This window comes from Tetrao urogallus (assembly GCF_951394365.1).
Source record: "Tetrao urogallus genome assembly, chromosome: 4".
NCBI classification, from domain to species: Eukaryota; Metazoa; Chordata; class Aves; order Galliformes; family Phasianidae; genus Tetrao; species Tetrao urogallus.
The window spans coordinates 49,275,637-49,294,493 of NC_136817.1; the positions used below are offsets into that span (position 1 = coordinate 49,275,637).

At 39.0% G+C, this 18,857-nt stretch overlaps 1 protein-coding gene across 4 annotated transcripts in view; it reads right to left on the minus strand.

The window, feature by feature from the left end:
• Nucleotides 1-18,857, minus strand: part of UBE2K (ubiquitin conjugating enzyme E2 K) — a gene marked incomplete at both ends in the record, with an annotated part of 34,171 nt that overhangs the window by 5,433 nt on the left and 9,881 nt on the right. For 2 of the 4 annotated variants that reach the window (XM_079534544.1, XM_079534541.1), the window contains 3 exons: nt 7,010-7,092; nt 9,583-9,641; nt 14,523-14,616. In XM_079534544.1, the coding sequence (XP_079390670.1) occupies nt 7,010-7,092; nt 9,583-9,641; nt 14,523-14,616 (236 nt within the window). The remainder of the gene's footprint in view (nt 1-7,009; nt 7,093-9,582; nt 9,642-14,522; nt 14,617-18,857) is intronic. The other 2 variants (XM_079534543.1, XM_079534542.1) reach the window with 2 other exon arrangements.

Genomic DNA, 18,857 nt, shown 5'->3' on the forward strand with positions numbered 1-18,857 from the left:
AATGGGTAGAGAGGAATTTCATCCAGATGAAATGGATAGCATTTGTTGGTCCAGATAGCATTGCTGTCTGTTTCTTTTTGTATTTCCAGTGTCAGATTTCAGAAGCTTGGCTGTTTTCCAGTACTGACACGCTGTCTCGCGGTACGGCAGAGTGCATCTATGCTGCACTCTGTGTCACGTAAGGTGTCAGAGGTACGTCTGTGACACTCGAGTATTGTACTCCTAGCTGTATACACTAAGGCTTTCCTCCTATGTTGCTAGCCAGTCCAATTAGGCATTCTTCCCTAATTATGTCAAATTCTTAAATATTTTTCTTAGAAAGTTAAGTTAAAAAAAAACCCACAACTTGATAATCACTGAGATTTCACAGTGTAATGTTCCACATCAAAATGCAAGTGAGAAGAAGCATCCCATGTGCTAGAGATTTTAATTAGCACACACTGTCTCATTCCAACTGCTACATCAGTTTCAAGTCCCCTCAAGCACTCAGCTTCATACACTTAACTCTTCAAAACGTAACCCAAAAAAACTGAAAAGCCCTAACACTTTTACAAGATCTGTATTCTAAGAAATCAAGTATTTCAGCTTCCTAGCTGAATGCTTCTTTAAATTATAAAGCTGGGGATTAACTAGAAGGATGCTTAATCCAATAAGAACACCTAGTTACTGAAACGCAGCCTCAGCTGCATGAAGAGATCCTAGCTAACTCAGTAAACTGCATACAAACCATCTTGCTTTTCCATACCTAAATCACACACACACGAAGACTGACCCTGAATAACAGAGTTGAAGTGTTTTTGCATTACACGCACCTGTGCTGTTTTACTCTTACAATCTTCCTCCTCTCTGCCATCTTGAAATCAATCTGCCCAACACATACGTTGCTGGCACAACCCACAGGATAACTGCTAATGTTAAATGACTCTTGATGCAATGTATTGACTTCTCTGGCACTCAGGTGTCAACGGACCACCAAACTTTCTCACCTTTCTAAGCTCAAATGGATGTAACCACTTCCATCTTCTTGCAGGGAATTTCAGAAGCTACCACAGCCACTACGCATGCTATTAACCCAAGGTCCTCAGTTATGTTGTTTTATTACACTGTCTAGGATTATTTGTTTTGGGGAGAGACACTTAACATGAACTATCAGCAACTGTAACGGACACCGTAATTACACTGTCACCAAAAAAAGCTCTTCCAAACTCTGTCTCACAGAAATCCTTCTACTTCAGGTGTTGAAAATACTACCATTATTTAAACTGGACTACACAGGGCTCATGGAGTTCTGACCACACACACTGCTTTTACAAGCAATTTACTTTCATTTACACTGTACCTTCTAGGAGCAGAAAGAACAGCACAGCAGGAGCACAACCAAGGACAAGAGGTGCCTTAGAGAAACAGAGCACGAGTCCCGGCATGGCTCCTGCTGGCTCTGCCTTTCCAGACTCATCTCTTGCTTGTAGGCTGATATGGAGCATCTTGGGACCTGAACTTCTGACACTCCAATTTCAAAATGGACAACAAAAATAAATACCTCACTTGTGTGGATATACAGACGGCTGACAACTCTCAGAACTCGCTGGGTTAGCTATATATGTTAAAAGGTTTTAAAATGTAATTTACAATTTACTTTCATTCCTCAAAATGGCTTCTTCTTCTCATGCATAAGACAGCCTTCATTTGACACAAGCACCTGAAGAAATATTTTTAAGTTATAAAAGAAAACCAGCTACAGTTTTAGCTTTTAATAGTGTAAAAATACACACACACTTTTTCTTTTTTTTTAATGGAAGGAAAATCAGGTTTCTGGTTAAAGGCAAAAAAATAATCTGACATTTACTGTAACTACCATATACTCAACATTTCCTACCTTTAGGACATGAATTAGCTTTCCTGATCAAAAGGCCAAAAGTCTTTTTATTTTCTATGTAGATGAGGCTTAATTTTTTCAGAAGCAAATTAAGATTCCCAGAAGAAATTGGAAAGACAGCTAAAAATAGATTCTCATTCTCCCATTTCCTTTTAAAAAAAAAAAAAAGCCATCTTCTTTCTTCCTATTGCCTACTTCTGGGATAATAAAGTGAACAGAAATGACTGCTCAGAATTACATTCACAGACATCAGAAAAAAGCAGCAGGACCTGTTCCTCATCAGCAAAAAGCAGAAACAAGTGTCATCATCAGTTCTGGAGAAAAGCAGGCTGAGAGTGGCACAGAACAAACAAACAAGAACACACACCCAGCATCACCTCCCCAGAAGCTGGACAAGAATGTGCTGCAAGGAAAGTTGAGGATTTTCTTTAAAACCAACTTCCAAAAGAAAGAGGTTTTCCACATTTTCCAGTGTCCATCAGCAGCCTATTTTTCAGGAATACAATTTTGAACAAAATACTTTGAACTCTTCTTATACCTGAAGCTCATTTTTAGGTGTGGATTTATAACTCAACCTATCATCAAGTTGAAGCAATTCCCTTTAGCAATGGAAGCTGCAAGTTTGGGTTTTAACTCCCTCCCCTCCTCTTTGCCAGAGGCAGAGTATTCTATCACTCCTGACAGACTCTTGTCTGACATCTTTGCCTCCTAAATTTCTTGGAAACCAACTTTGATGCCTCACTGCATTTGCTGATTGGCATGCTAAAATGGCTGATCTTTCATAAGTCATATTTGCTTAGGCCATCATTCCTGTTATTTACTCTGGGTTTTTCCCATGGTTCCCATCTTCCCTAGAATACAGCGCTCAGAGCAGGTACACAAATCCACCTGAAGTCTTACCAACTATAAATAAGCAGGCAGTTACCCGATGCAGGTGAGCCTCTTGCACCCCAGCCTTCTACTTGCCTTCTACCTCAGGACCTCTTCAACTTCACTGTAACCTTTGACCCTATCCCAAAATGCTCCTAAGCCTCTAGGCAGGCCTGCTATCTTGAAATCTATAAAACGGGTGGGAAATGAGAACTCAGAATTGTAATCCCCACCTTGCAACTCCTATCCCCCAAGCAGGCTTCCTGATGGCATGGCACTTGGTAAACGTGCATGGACAGTGCAGGGAAGCACTCTGCTAAGGAAAACCTGGATGCTGATAGATATGCAAACGTGCACTTTTTTTTTTGTTTAACATCTTGGGGGCATTTCCATTAGAAATAAGCAGCCTTAGCTGGGGATGAATACAATGATAATATTGAAAGACATGCCAACCCAGTTGTGCTCAGCATGCCTGAGGTAAGAAATCTCCTACCTTTTGATGAGCTGAAAGAGTCCTAAGAGGATTACGAAGCACTCTCCCTCTCCCCACATCATCTTTAAAGGCTAAGTAATTTTCTATTAAGGAAGATTTTATTTATGTTCTGTACATTCCTCTTTGAAAAGTCTCTCTGGTACTCCACCTCTGAGAGGCAACCCAGCAGAACAGCAGGCACAGCTGCAGCCAGCAGATTGCTGTTCCAGTCTGTCAACCAGGCATGGCTACTGGAAACATTTATTGTCATTACTATTAAATAATCTGCAGTATCGATTCAATTTGTAGAATAACTAAACTTGTTCATCCTAGAGAAAAGAATTTGTACCAGGGGTTTACAGAATTTGGAAGGGGAGAAGAAATGAATGAGGCCTTTGAGTGAAAGCCTGCTGTACAGTCACTATTTAGAGGAGAAATACAAGACTGGATGGAGTGACATTGACTTTGGGATGGGGGGGAAGTGGCAGGTTTACTACAGAGTTCCTTCAAGCAGTGTTAATATTCTCTGCCTATTTTTTCAAAGCTCTGGAAAGGCTTAGTGTCCCTCCAACGAACTGAGCAAAAACTCCAGCAGATTTAGATGCCCAAATGATTACTTGCTGGCTGTTGCTTATGTACCTATTAAAGTTATATTATCTCTTATAACGAGTTTGCTTATCAACTAAAACTGAAGGTTGAATGCTCCAGTACAGCCACTACCAAAAAAAATATTCTTACAACTCATTTTTATATCACTTGTCAAAACCATAACAGCTAAAAGTTTTTTGTAGCAACGTACACAACCACAGCATGTCTGCTTGCAAACTCACTGCTCAAGGGTTTCATGCAAAACAACTTCCAAATAATTTAGCTCTCAGGTTTCAGTTGAAAGTATTGATACAACTTATATTTAAGAATAAAATTCAGGGATAGAATACTAGCCTGGAAGTTAAATGCAAGCTACATTTAGTGAAACCACAAAAGAGTCAAATCAGCCCAGCATAAATGGTACTCTTTCTTAAAAAATAATAATAATAATAATAATAATCACATCCCCATTTTAATTCTACTGGTAAACAGTAGTTCTGCAAACAAACTGGCATAACTGGTATTTACACATCTAAATACAAAAATCCACAGCTGCAGAGAATGTCAGCATCAAGCATATACTGCAGAGAAAATTTCATTAAACTCATTAAATCATCTAAAGGTATTACTTTGCAAGCTGATAGAAGCTCCTGCCAATATACATAACAATATCTCAACCATGCTCATTAGAATAGAAGACTGTTACTATGGGTTGGGAGAGTAGGATGTTTTAGCTGTTCAAACACATGATAATAGCTGTATTTGCACTCACCACATATATGAGCATTATCATTGCATTATCAGCAATACACAAATGGTATGGTATCAGAGCTCCTTGTACCAAACAGTTTAAATACACATAAGGCAAGATCTTCAAATATCCCCATTTTGAATACATCTTGGTGAGGGAAGGTAAGAACATTCTCTTTATTGGCAGATGTAGATTAATAGATCTGTGCAAGATCTAGCTTCCAAAGATTACAAGAGCACAAGTCAAATCTCCTCTGCTTCCTTTCCAAATTTCAGTTCATTATTTCTTTGGGCCTTCATGGTCGCCCATTGCTTTTGATATTTTATGTTTTTGTTGTTATTTATTTGTTTTAAAGTTTCATCAGCAACTGACGAGGCCAGAAACTCACCTGAAAGCTATAACTGCTTAACTTCTAAAGCAGCAGCTTTGGGATAAGACTGAACTGTGAGAATTTTTCAAGTCACAGCATTTGGCACTGCTGAAAGAAGACCTGTTCCAGAAATGGAAACAGAAATGTGGTCTCCTGAGCCCCAATCTGCTGGTACAAAGGCAAGAACACCAACCCTTATTCACAGGAAACACTAATTCATGAACATATTAAAGTAATACAAAAATAACTGAACTTTTTAATTTGTTAATAGACTTTTGCTTTTATTTCATAATACAATAAATAAGGAAGACCTCTGCTAAGGATTTCTTCCTCAGAGTTTTCAACAGAAAATGGCAGATGTCGTTTTTGAAAAACAAACAGAAAAGTGTTCAGGAGTTTCAGTACAGAAAGATTTAGCCTTGAAGATACTTGAAGTCACAAGTCTAGGTACTGTGAGTAATGCAACCAGACAGGGAATAAAGGAGTAGCAAAAGATGAGAGGGAAAAAAACAAGACCCTGAACTTCAGTGTTTTGGACAAATTCTTCTGAGGACACTATTAATGACTGCAATGAGGTCCCCTGTTAACCACCTTTGCTTCTAGAAATAAATGCTCACTATGTAAACCTTGCCTCAAATGAAAGAAACCTGCTCTCCCAGTGAGACTTATGTTCAAATCAGTGAAAGGATCCAGTGAAAGGATGTTAAAAACACCCCCTAAAGTCTGTTATTTTGCCAAAGCCAAAAACCAACCTACCAATGAAAAAACCTCCAGTAGAGAAACCAGCCTGCCAGCTCTCTGCCCAACAGCTTTTCGCTGATCTGCCTTATGATCTCTCAGGAAACTGCACTTGCACAGCTGAAGAGCCATTAATCTCCAGTACAACTGTAAGGGATGGTGCCAACATAAAAATACACTGGCTTTAGCTATATAAGTTGCACAGTGCACCATGCTGAAAGATTCTATTGCCTAAAATATGGCTAAAGTACTGCAAGATTGTAAGAAAAACGAAGCAGTTCCAAAAAATGAAGACAACAAGTAATAATTATGTATGCTTTTCACAATTCATTTTGCTAATTTATACCATACTTTGCCACACGCACAGCAAAACTTCTCATCATGTAAAAATAAGAGTATATATCCCATGTGTCAGCTGCAAGACCTGAACTCAAACCTTCTGCTCTGGAGTTTCTCTTCCAAGCCCCGCTAACGCTTGCTTGGCCAATACTAGTCTTGATGAAGCTGAGGAAGTAACAAGCATTTGAATCTTATGTGAATTAGACAGTGATATTATCTAGCTGGGAATTACAGTCCCATTTCTTTGGGACAGATGTGTAAGAGTGAAATTCATCTTTCTTTTCTTTCATTGGATATCAGACAACAACACAATCGGTGCACACATTTCATACTGCTTGAAGATTTTATCGCTTGGGGAAAAATGTATGCAGTGAGTTCATCTCCTACTGTTTGGACAGATTTATTCCAAGGGTTTGGGCTATTAAAACATTTTTAATTAACACAACAGTAACAAATAATCAGTCAGCAACTGACCAGCAGCTAAAAGGCAAAAGTTTAGAAGTTCAAATCATAAGTATTATCAACCATAACTGAGATAGAACCAGTATAGCAGTCTCTTCTCCCATTCCTATTGTCCAGCTGTTACCTTTTACACTCCCAGATTCCCAGCTGTTCCCCACACATTGTTTCAGCTCTCTCAGAATTAATTTTATTTGGAAGTGCAAACCAAAGTCAAAATGAAGTACTTATTTTTTCTGCTTTCATCTCAGGAGCTCAGAAGCTCACAAGGCAGAAGGTAGCACTTGTTACTGGAGAACTAAAAAACATCAGCAATGAAACGTACACAATGATCTGTGAAAAAGCTCATTCATCAGTTAATATCTACTCAATACTTCCCAAAGTTACTTCCCAGCCATTTCATTATAAAATGCTGTACTGAAATACTTTATGCTTTAAGAGTATATGAAATTACAAACACAAACTGAAAAGCAACAAGCTGCTGCTTTCCATCTAGGACACCGGTATGCTTGATTTTCGCACATTTAAGCCTATATGGAATCTTACCATTGATCTTTCAGAATATCCAAACAAATGGCCCCAGTAACTGAGCTAATATTAGGATGCCATATTTTGGTGATAAACCGCACCTAAAATACAAGAAAATTTCAAAATGCAATGGTTATTACATGCAGTATGCAAAGTAAGCATCTTTAAAATGTACCATTTCTAATATTATGAAGTAACACTGATTTAGGAAAGATCAAACTAAAAACTAAAAACAAAAGCTAAGACTATGATACAACCTTATCCAGGAGGCCTCATGTTTGCAAGTCCATTTGTTACATACAATCTTGCTTTACTCAGAAGCAGACTACCGCTCCACTGAGTGCCAACATCATCCCCAGCTGTTTTCCCATATACTGTCACATGGGCACATCCTCACATCACACAAAGCCACTCAGAAATACCCTCCAGTAGTACCAGTGTTTAAACACAAGCATATGGTGAAAAGCAGACACATCTTCAGCATTGTCAAAAGTCAGCTTAAGTGCTGGAAAGCCCACTCAGTTAAGGCATATCCCTGAACCCTAGACACAGGCACTGGATCTCACTGTTCAGCTGAATTGCTGGTAGCTACCAGAGCATCAAAAACGTTCCCTTGGTGGGTGCTATACTTCCACAAACACCCACTCCTACCATCTTGCACAATGACCTTCAACAAACCCAAACCTCACTAAATTAGAATTTTTTCTCTGCTGTTGGAAAGACCTGGTCCCAGCACTTGCTCATCGATCACGTCCATGTTTTAGCACTAAAGCGTATTCACACTCCTGAAGCATACATCAGGTGATTTTTTGAAAGATGCCGAGAAAATTAGAATCCGCATTTTCCTATATGAACTGCCCTCTGAAAGAATGTATGCAAACCCATGGGTGCCCACTGAATTTTCTTCAAACCTCTTAGTTGCTTTTAACTGCCTTATAATGACTTTGACCTGTTTCGGTGTTTCTCATCTCCACCTCCTCACTCCAAACTCTTCCCAATGATTTTATGAACAGCACAGACTCACTCTCAACTTCTGCCCCTGATCTGTAAGCAATCAGTGCAGCCAATACATTACTGGCCAAGTACTACAGCAAAACAGTGTACATACAGGACTGTAATAAAATCAAAACAATCAGTGTATGAATAGCTGACACCATAACAGTTCTGCTTTCCAGGACAGAATGTAAGAGCCCACATCTGCTGAGCCTCTTATTAACTAGCTCAACTCTGTACACGTGAAACGCAAAAAACCACCAGAAGGCACCATGTAAATATTAAGTATTTTCTCACAGAGAATGCAAGCTAACAATGGCTGTCAAACCACATTCTGAACAAGATAAAGAAATCTTCCAGATGAAAGGGGGGGCTAGATACAAGCCAAAAGGCCTCCAGTTCAAGACCATCTACTCCAGAATAAGCAGTACTGTGCTACAGTGCACTGAGTTTCTAACAGCTACCTATAAGCTTTAGAAATGAGCATCAAGCCCTGAAGCAGCAATTAAACCATGGTCCATAGACTTATCTTTCAGGGCCCACGATTGGTTTCAGCCATTCTTATTTTTAGCTCCCCCCAGAACACATGCTGATGAAAGAACTGAAACCAACAGACATTTCAGGAACAAGAAATTACTGCCTTTCACTCCAGACCCAAGGAAGTCACTCAAAGGACAAGAGCTAAGTGACACTGCTCCCCCTTCTCCTCTTTCCCAGTCCCTTCCCACTATTACATACCAGGGTGAAAATAATCACAACTCAGGACACATTCTTAGCCAAAAACATCTTTCAGATTTAAACAGAAAGCCAGTCAAGAAGCTGTGAGACAGCTGTAAGACAATGCTGGAGTCTGCTAGCTTATCATAAGCCACTGAAGAAGGGACCAAACAAGACTACAGGAATATACAACCGCAGCTGCACAACACTGGAGTAAACACGATCCTGAGCACTATTTGAGATGGAAGCAGTCACAGATTGAAAATACCAGAAAGACACATAAAAGATGTGGTAAAAGTGAAGGGCAGCAAGCTGCAGAAGTTTAGCACACTTTTCCCTTCTCCCAAGCTTGTGCACGCGTTTTATGCACCCCTTCAGAAAAACTGCAGTAAAACCCTACTATTTCTATTGGTCTTTAGGTCATAAAATAACTGCAGCTCCAGCCGTATTTAATTATTAACAGAAAACTTGGAAGGTTAAACCTAAGACTTTACCAAATATAGTATATGGGGTTTAAAGAATTAAAAGAACAAACAATTATCTATTACAGCATTCCTTTAGCAGCTCCACAGAGCAGCAGGCAGAAATCAATATCCTCTACATCAAGAGAAGCTACCCAAAAACTGCATCTTGCCAAGAAGAAATTACAAGAGGGTCAATAAACCACTGCCCAGAATTTATCAATTTGTACTCTGAAGAATAATCAGTGGATTTCTGATTGGATACAGTTACACATCCTGCATGATTTCTACCTTGAAAAGACAGTTCCAGTCTAGAGGAGAATCAAAAAAGGAAGATGGTACTGCAAAGCAAATGGGAACATAAGCAAATAACTAAGAATGATCAAAAATAAATTATTTTACAACAAATGTTGATCTTACCTTAGGAGGATTAAATGGATATGTTTCTGGAATTTTTATCTCTAGTTGATATCTTCCACCTTCAGAAAACAAAAATAAATAAGAAGTTATAACTGAATATTAATTAAGCTTAATCTTATCAGCAAAACGTAGGCTTCTAAAGGCTCACATTTTCCAGCAATTTAAACTCACCAGTAGGCATTACCTAGAAGGTTCTTCTAGATTTCATATACTTTATACATAAATGAATGTTAACGACATCTAATAAAGTCATATCAGTGTATGCAAATCAGAATCTATATTCCTTAGGTACGTTACTGTGTACATTCACCTCTAGTTATTTCCAAAATTATCATTTCTCTATTCTGTGTAAGCAAAACATATTAAAATATAAATCAGTACCCCAAAACAGACATCAAATGAAGCAAAAGGCCACAGGATTGACCAGGGTGAACACGGAATGTTATTTTGACTCTTTTCTGTCATCTATTAAATACCAATCAGATTTCCTGCCCAGCCCCCATAGCTGAAATTAATTTCACTTAAGCATTCCAGGCCTGAGAACATTCAATAATGCCATCTAAGCTACCGTGCTTTGGAAAAAAAGGAGGACCCAATGCTGTTCCCATTATGTTCTACATTACTGTCTGAAGATAGCATTTACAACTCCAATGCAATTCAGTACTTCCAAATACTAGGACTAATAATACCACTTGCAGAATTACAGCATGTAATAAAGGACAGCATGAATCTGGAAGATGGAACTCTACTGCCCTTCTCTAAACACATTTTGTTTTCATCTGCCTGTTACTATATCATTATCTAAACATTCAAGATTCCCAGCTCAAACCATCTCTGCCTACTCATGCTCACTTGCCAGGAAGCAGTGGCATCATTTTAACGATGAAAAGAACGGAGCATAGCAAGACACACACACCAATTTAGACACTTGGCTTTTATAGAAACTGAAAACATTGCTCCTCACTTGCTAATTTTCCCCCTCATTCTACCACCATTCTTTCTAAAAGAAACCTTTCCTCTCATTAAATATACTTTTTCTTTTTTTTTTTTAATTCTTAAGTTATCTACAGCCCTATACAAAAGCAGATCTCAAGCACTCTGTATAGGTCTACGTGCAAAAAAAAAAAAAAAAAAAAAAAAAAAAAAAAAAAAGAACACTCTGAACAGCTCAAGTCCGTGACATCTTTTTATCTGTGCCAAAAATACACATTAGAAGGTACCAACATCTCACTGTTTTAAATACAATACAGTGTAATACAGTACATTTGAAACTGGCTATGGTTTAGTATCTGCTGATATTTAACAGAGCTGATGTTTTACAGTGCCTACTACAAATGCAGTTCCCTCTATTAATTCTACAGTAACTCCAAAAGATTCAGCAGAAAATATACCAGGGATAATAAGCCCCAAATTACCACCATTTCTGAACTGACTGCTTGCCTTTGCTTGCAGGATAGCATGGGCAAGTTATTTTTGAAGACATTTAACACATCAACTTAAGCTCACTTCTTCTTCTCTTTGAATGAGCAGCAATTTTTTCAAGAAATGCAATTACACTGTTCCTAGATAACTAAAATTCATCTGTCCCTGCATGATTTCGTGGCCACACCATTTTGTAACACAATATAAGAAATCCTAGCCCTGGATATAACCATTTCTTCTGCACGCCATTAAGACGGTGCCTGTAAAAGACAGACTATTACAGCCTTCTCCACAATGGACTGCTTGGCTGCCAGATTTTTCCAGCTGGGATGTACAACTCCGAAAGACTTTAAAATGGCAGGGACCAGTAAGCTGGCAATGTTACTTATTAAGCACAGTTGTTGTGCGCTGAAGTTTACAGTTAAATCCATGGATTTGAAGACAGAATAAACAAGTCTGGACAGTTGTTAACTTCATTTCCTCAGCACTAAGTTTAAAATGCTAAGATTTCTGCTGTTTTCTTTATTTTTTAGAAGAAGGGAATATACATTTGTATGATCTTTTCCCAGCATTTAATACATGAGCTCAAATTAACTGCTAATGGAAGAAATTCCTTCAGCACTCTTTTTGGAAAGTACATTTCTTGATAGAGTTAGACTAAGTTTTAGCAACCTTTCCTATGGAATTTACAGTCAGACATTCCTTCACTAACTGTGGTTCACATGCAAGCCTGGCTTGAAATTAATATCTTTATTACACAATGTGTAAAAACTATTGACAAGTTCTTGAATTCAAGTAAAAGAGCAGCTGCTAATAGACTTTTAAAGGTCCTCTCCTCAAATGAGTGCTCTGAAGTGGAAAGCAGCAGTGTTTCAGTGGCAGTCGTGTCCTGTAATATTCTAAAAATTGATCAGTATGAGTTGACAACACTTGCAGAAAAACAAAAGCTGTACGTTTGTCAAGAATAGATTGCATTCCTCCTCTCAGTCACCCCGAGACCAATTAATGCCCCAATAAGGCCTACAAAAGAACTCTGTAGCAGCAGTTTGTTTCCAGATACCTCATCAGCTGAGGTCACTCATAAATATTATCGTTCTTTTACTTCAACAACAGCCCTAAAAACTCCCTCCTGTATCAGGGAAGGATCTGACTTGAATGGCCACGTCAGTTAGCCTCTCCCCATAAAGTAAGTGTGGTACTGCTGTTCAGACTGTAGATGACCGAAATCAGTCAGTGATTACGCAGCACACACTTCCGCTTTAGTCACAAAATATAAACTACACATGCTGGCAAGCCATCTGTAACTACATCAGAGAATAAATGCATCAAACTATGTCACAGAAACATTAGCATTTGAAGAACTCAAACATCAGGAAATGCCAGAATTTGGGCTGATGGAAACTTTAATTTTGCCTCTTGGTGCATTTACCTCGCAGATTCAAGTAAGCGTGTGGCCACATTATCGCCCTGCCACAGTAAGTGTACATAACAGTTCTGCCCTACTTCTCCTCAAAACAGGATATCTAGTATATCCTTTCAACTGCATCATTAAATGTACTCATTAGCATGGATGCAACTATGCCTGCACTTCCCACCAGAAATTTAGCACTAAACACAATGCCAGTTTTCATTAGCTACACACACTGAATGTATGAACCCAGTGCTCCATTCCTGAAATTTTGGTCCAGCTGGAATTATCCAGCATAACACAGAATCCAGTTCTGCAGACACGCATTAAAACCTCTTTTAGCCTCCTCATGAACTGATGTAAAGTTCTGAAGTTTTGTGACACACAGATACATCTTTCATTGTAACAGCTCTCAAACCATCTTCCAAACAGAAATAACTGAGATACTTCCTAGTATCCAAATACCTGCAACATTAGCATCTTAAAGTAAGACTGGTTTTACAGCACCAACTATATTTTCAAAAGAATTACTCGACTAAGCAGAAGTACCAACTTCCAAGTAGGTTTACCAGGACAGGGCATTCATGTCTGCAGTGTAGTTCTTTCAGACTGAAGGCACATTATAACCTGAAGAAGTCATCATCTTTGCAACTATTATCTTCTGTCAGCTAAACACTGGTGACTGATGACAGGAGGGCATGGAGACATGGGAGACGAGGGAGAATTGTTATTTGCTTGACAGAGAAACTCCAGGTCTGGTGTTCTGGAGGGGAATATCCCTAACACTACAGACAAGATACTTTCCACCTTTCTGCTCCCTCCCTTCCAGATTCATTTCTTTTCTCCTCAGCTTTAGGCACCTTCACCTCCTCCGATATCCTCCACCCTGTATTGGTTTATTTCCTCCTCTTTTACTGGGTCCCAGCTGGGACTCTTTCACTCCAGCTGGGAGAGTGCTGGAGTGCACCAGCAGCTGTTAGCCTGAGTAGCAGCTCCAAGGGAGCTTCTCCCTGACACTGTGACAATCAGATTTCCAGCAGTAGCCACAGTGCTGAGTGCATGTACACCTGTACCTACAACACAGCTTTCAGGTATTTTCCCAGTTGATAAGAATTTATCTTTCAGACCACTGATAAACAGCACAGATCTGAACAATACTGAGATCCCAATCTTGGCTTTGAGGCATGGAAAACTAGAACAAGTGAAAACTTGGAAAACTGATTAAGTTTTCATCAAAACAATTTGTCTGCAACAGTCCTTGGGACATTTTTGTTTACTGAAAGTTTAGCTAAAAATTCAAATGAAGTAGAACTTTTGCTAATACACTGTTTAGAGGTAACTAAAAAAAGCCGTTTAAAAACCATCCTTTTTCATCAAGGAATTTTAATAGAAAGCATTTCCATCAGCTTCATGTTTATCATACACAGATAAGAGTGTCCACAGTTGTAAGCACTATGAGTTATTTGGTATCTTGAATCACGTGCTCTATTAGCTCCTAAGGTTGGAGTTTTTTTGTTTTGTGTTTTTTTTTTTTAGTATGTATTTAATTACGTCCCTTTTTCCTGACTGAAGAAATGGGTGATTACTTGAAGTGTGTGGCTACTGCTATCAGCTTTACCACACTAAAAAGTCACCAAGGTTACTTTTGAAGACAGCTGTAGACACAGTGTCCAATAGAGTCCCCCACTCCAGTATAATTTAATCCCAAATTTAACTTGCAATGGCATTCTCTTCAGACAGAGTAACAGCACATTTTGAATGACCACATCTGACCACAGAAATGCATGTAAAGTTATAACAGACTAAAACTTAGATTCTTGATGCTACATGGCTAAGACGTCTAAAATTATTAATGCTAAATAAAGCCAGCATTGTATCAGTTGTACCACACAGCTTGTACCTGTGCATTTGATATTGGACAGCCTGTCCTGCTGCAGAACAGGCGCACCAGGCAACACGTGTTAAACGGCTTAAAAAAAACCTTTCTATTAAAAAAAATTAACATTTCCAAACACGTAGCTCTTAATTTTTATGTTAATTAATTTTACAAACAAAGCATCTTAAGACACACGAAGCGTACAGCGACTGTATACATAAAAACTTTACTTGCCTTCATACGGTGTATCCGGAGGTCCTGCTATTTCTCCTCTTAATTCTGTAAAATTCTCATCTACAAGATCTACTTTAATTTGATTTTTGCTCGTCTTAAAAACAAACAGAGAAAGAGAGTCGTAAGTAAGCATTTAACACAGATTTCTCCACAAATATACTACATATTTTTGAACCGCTTAAATTTTTTAACATGGTGACCAAACGTTGGATCTTCCAGCTGGAGTCCTCCTCCAATAAAAATAATCTGTAAAGCATTAGCAGCATCATTAATTTTCTTTATATTATCACTAAAATAAGCAAAACAACTCAGTAGTATCTGACGTTATTTTTTTTTATTAGTTACATTTAAATCCTGATTGTTCTGTTAAACCAGCTAAAACTACGCTGGCTGAATTACATGCTGTCTTTTTTTCTGGTTTAGAGCTACTAGAATAATAATAGACATCATTGTCACTTTCACTGGAGTAAGACAGACATCCCATGTGGAGTTCACTATTTTTGAACAAGACGATGATCTAAACAGAACACTGGAGTCTAAAGATCATGTTTATTTTTAATATTTAGGCATAAGGTATTATTTATTTATACTCTTGAATTTCATTGTCACCTCCTCAGCATTTTCACACCCATGCCTGCAAAATAAAAACACTATTTTCATACAGAGAAAACATGCCTTCCAGAAACGCTCCTGATGCTTAACCAGAGCTGTATATTCCACTCAATTCGCCTTTCAAGTCCAAAGAGCAGTATTAATGAAATTCATACAGACCTTTTGGTCAGTAACATTTCTGACAAGGCAAAGCAAAATTCCCTTTTAGAAACACCGTGACATTTTTGGAAGTGATTAAAGGTTTGCCCATTCTGCTGTCGCGTGTGCAGCACTCACTGAACGCAACGGGGATTTCCTGAATCGCACATTATTTTCTTCACAACTTTTGTACCTTCTTCCTGCATCATTAGAACGTGAAGATGATGGTTGCCATCAGCTGGTTCTCAGATCTACCAATGACGTGAAGCGTTAACGATGCAGAATTCACTGAACAACCACTGGGAGATTAACTACCTATTTCCTTCCCATAAATGGTCTATAGATTCAGTGCCACCCACCAAAAGCAGTGTGCCTTTCAGACCAGAGATGCTCACAGATATAAAGGGGGAAAAAAAAAAAAAAGGAAAAGTTTAAATAATAGTTTCACCATGTAAAGAATACCAGATGGAAATTCCACTAAATTAATCCCGCGATTTGGGACTTCCCCTCTCCCCCTCCACTTCTGGTAACACACACTTGCCTTTAGACTTTGAGTAAAAAGCCCTCAACCCACAGAAGGGAGGCAACTCCTGTGACCACACAGCCAAGCAGAGGGTTTCAAAGAACATATTCAACCACATTACAAATTTAAGCCTACACCACGCACATCCAAAATTGAAAGTCAGTATTTAATTATTAATGTCTTGTTTAAAGGTATCAACTAATTGGCTTCTTTTATTTTAAATTTAGCATCAGGTGTTGCGCCATCTTTCATGACCTTAGAAAATACATCAGAGAAGAGAAGAAGCTATTAATAGAACCGATGAAATTACATTCCTTACATCTGAACAGATTTAAGATTGATTTTCATTTTTCCTACTCTTTAGAGAAGTTGCCTGACCAGAGAATTTTCTTTCAAAGAACCTTTCAAACCTTTGCTTCCTGCCCAGAAAGCCAACAGCAGTATCTGCAGTCAACTCATGCTGTAACTTACTTTATTTTCCACTCAGCATTTTTACCTCTGTATTTTCCTCAAGACCCTCCACGCTGATGTAGCAGCTTGGATACCCATCTTCATTTTCCATGTCCATTAGTATCACACTAGCAGCTTTTCACAACAATTCCCTCTTACCTTGAGCATTGGTGGCAACAAGCGCACACCCACTATTGCTAGCTGCAGGACCACTTCCTTCACAAACCAGCAAGCCCTGTGCCAGGCGATGATGGGGTCTGTACTTTGTGCACAACCTTGAAGAACAGTAGGCTGCCTCACACTGTATCAGTGAAAGGGTTTATTTATTTTGGGGATCGTACCTCGTTTCCACCATGCCCCCATACAGCAAAGGACTTACGTAGCTGAAGGATCCCCTTCCTACTGTGCTGATAGACTTTGCAAGGCACAGCTCAGTTTGCTTTGCCAACGCTTGTTTTTGTCCACATCCCCAGAGGAATGGTCTGAAACATTTAATATTTAAACATACTGACTGTTCATCTCATCAAATCTGGGGTGTTTTCCTATAATGAGGATCACACAGGTAACAGCACTTCATCTTTGCAGCTCTAACAGAAGAAATCCCCGGCCTCCCACGCAGCCATTGGGGCTGCCTCTGTGAAGCTGCCACCACAGCACTGTTACACACTCCAGAAGCACGCCTCATCAGCACCAACAGCCCTCACTGCACAACACATGATCCAACCTGCGATCACACAGCACAAGCTGATTTTCCCTGAAGCACTTCTCCCACAAAGACCTCATTACTCTTCCATGCCAAGCCTAGAATAGCAACACCTCCTGTTGATTCAGTAGCAATTTGGTAACTAAATCACTGGGCTAACAACTCCTGAAATGTCTGAGCCATGCCATCACTGGCAGCATTTACTTCCATAGTTCCAGAGAAGTTTTGTAACAATTCCTACTAATATTACTTGTCAAGATGAAAACACTCCACCCACACCAAAACCTTCTTCAAGGAATCTACAAGAACTAATGCTCTACCATCTCATTTTAAAATAATTTTGATCAAGGCTGATCAATGAGAAAAAGGAGGATTAAAGCAGTGAATGCAAGGCACATATCATTCCCGCCTCGCTTTTTTCAATATTCTAGTAAGTTTAGGAATGGAGGGGTTTTTCCCTTTTTAAATGCATCCCCTGCATCGAAGTAGTGCTCTGGTCTTCTCTTTTCAGAAGAACTGGTTAGACTCCATCTGCATTATTATAATCAATTCACCTCCTTTCCTCCAGCTCTCTGGCCTTCCCTCTTCACCTCACCAGAGCAGCTCAGGAAGCACACTGCATCCAGACAGCTCGCACTTATGCCAGAAATGGGAGAACAGAAAAAAGATAGGACATAGCACTTAACTAGAAAGCAAACCAGAAGTGCGAGGCACTACACTGCAGCAAAATGGCAAATTAGACTGCAAGAAAACATTCAGCTCCATGCAAAAATGCCCCCTTCCCCCACCAGTCACAAACTCTGAAGAGCTGTAATAGCTCAACTGCTTGGAAGTATTTCTTCAGACTCACTCCCGCTAAAAGCTGGAAAGGAGAACATCTCCGGAGCCCTAAAAAACCTGAAGCTTGTTAAGAGAAGCAAAAGTGTCACAACTGTCAGTCATGGCTATGAATTATCTGTACTGCACAACCAGTTGAGATCAGTACATCACATTCATGGGGAGAGCTCTTGCTGACCTTCTAGGTAATGCTCATCATCAAGTGTTTGGGGCAGGGCAGGGAAAAGAGAGGAAGCAAGTCTGCCTGAAATACATTAAAGAGCAGTTCTCCCAGATAAGAAAAGATCAATACAAAGAAATGCATTTTCTTAAAATACTCTGACATTCTTTGGCCCTACTACAGCTTTCAGTATTGAAGTTCTTCCACACTGCAAATTGCATCTCACCTAAGTTTCACCTGTATTTTCTAGTTGCTCATTTTACAAAGAAAAAAAAAAAATGAAATTAGGGTAGCTTTGTCTTCTAATGGAAAAACTTTGTTTGCTAATATACTATGTAACTAATATGTAAAATATTTGAATGTATCTAAGGAGATACAAATGAGTACCCTGGGATATTTCTGTAGCACTTGTAAGGCATACAGACATTTTCATTGATCACTAACATAAATTCATCTCAAATTCCAATTGACGTATTTAACAAGAGATTAAACCTACATCAACTTTAAAATTCTGTATTACTACACGTGTTCAGACACAATGACAATCCCAGCAGGATTTTCTTCTGTAAGAAAACAAAGCATCTCAAGAAAAACATCATCTCTCAAGAGCTGAACTAGACTCCGCAAAGCGATACATTTTAGTAAAGCTTTCTTTAAAGCATCTAAGTATCAGTTCTTGCTATGTTCAGCAGTCAAAATGTCACTTTATCCCCAGTCTCAGCAGCTTAGACCAGCCAAACAGCTGCCAAGTTTCTATTCTCCCCCTGCTAGAGCTCCATGAAGAAGGCAGCAGGACTCCATGCAAGTGCTCACTGCGCTGCACAGCAAGCATCTGGGTGAGAAGAATCTTACTAAGAAGGTTCGTTCATTTCAACTCAACTCCCTTATTTGATTCACTGCAAACTGAGACGA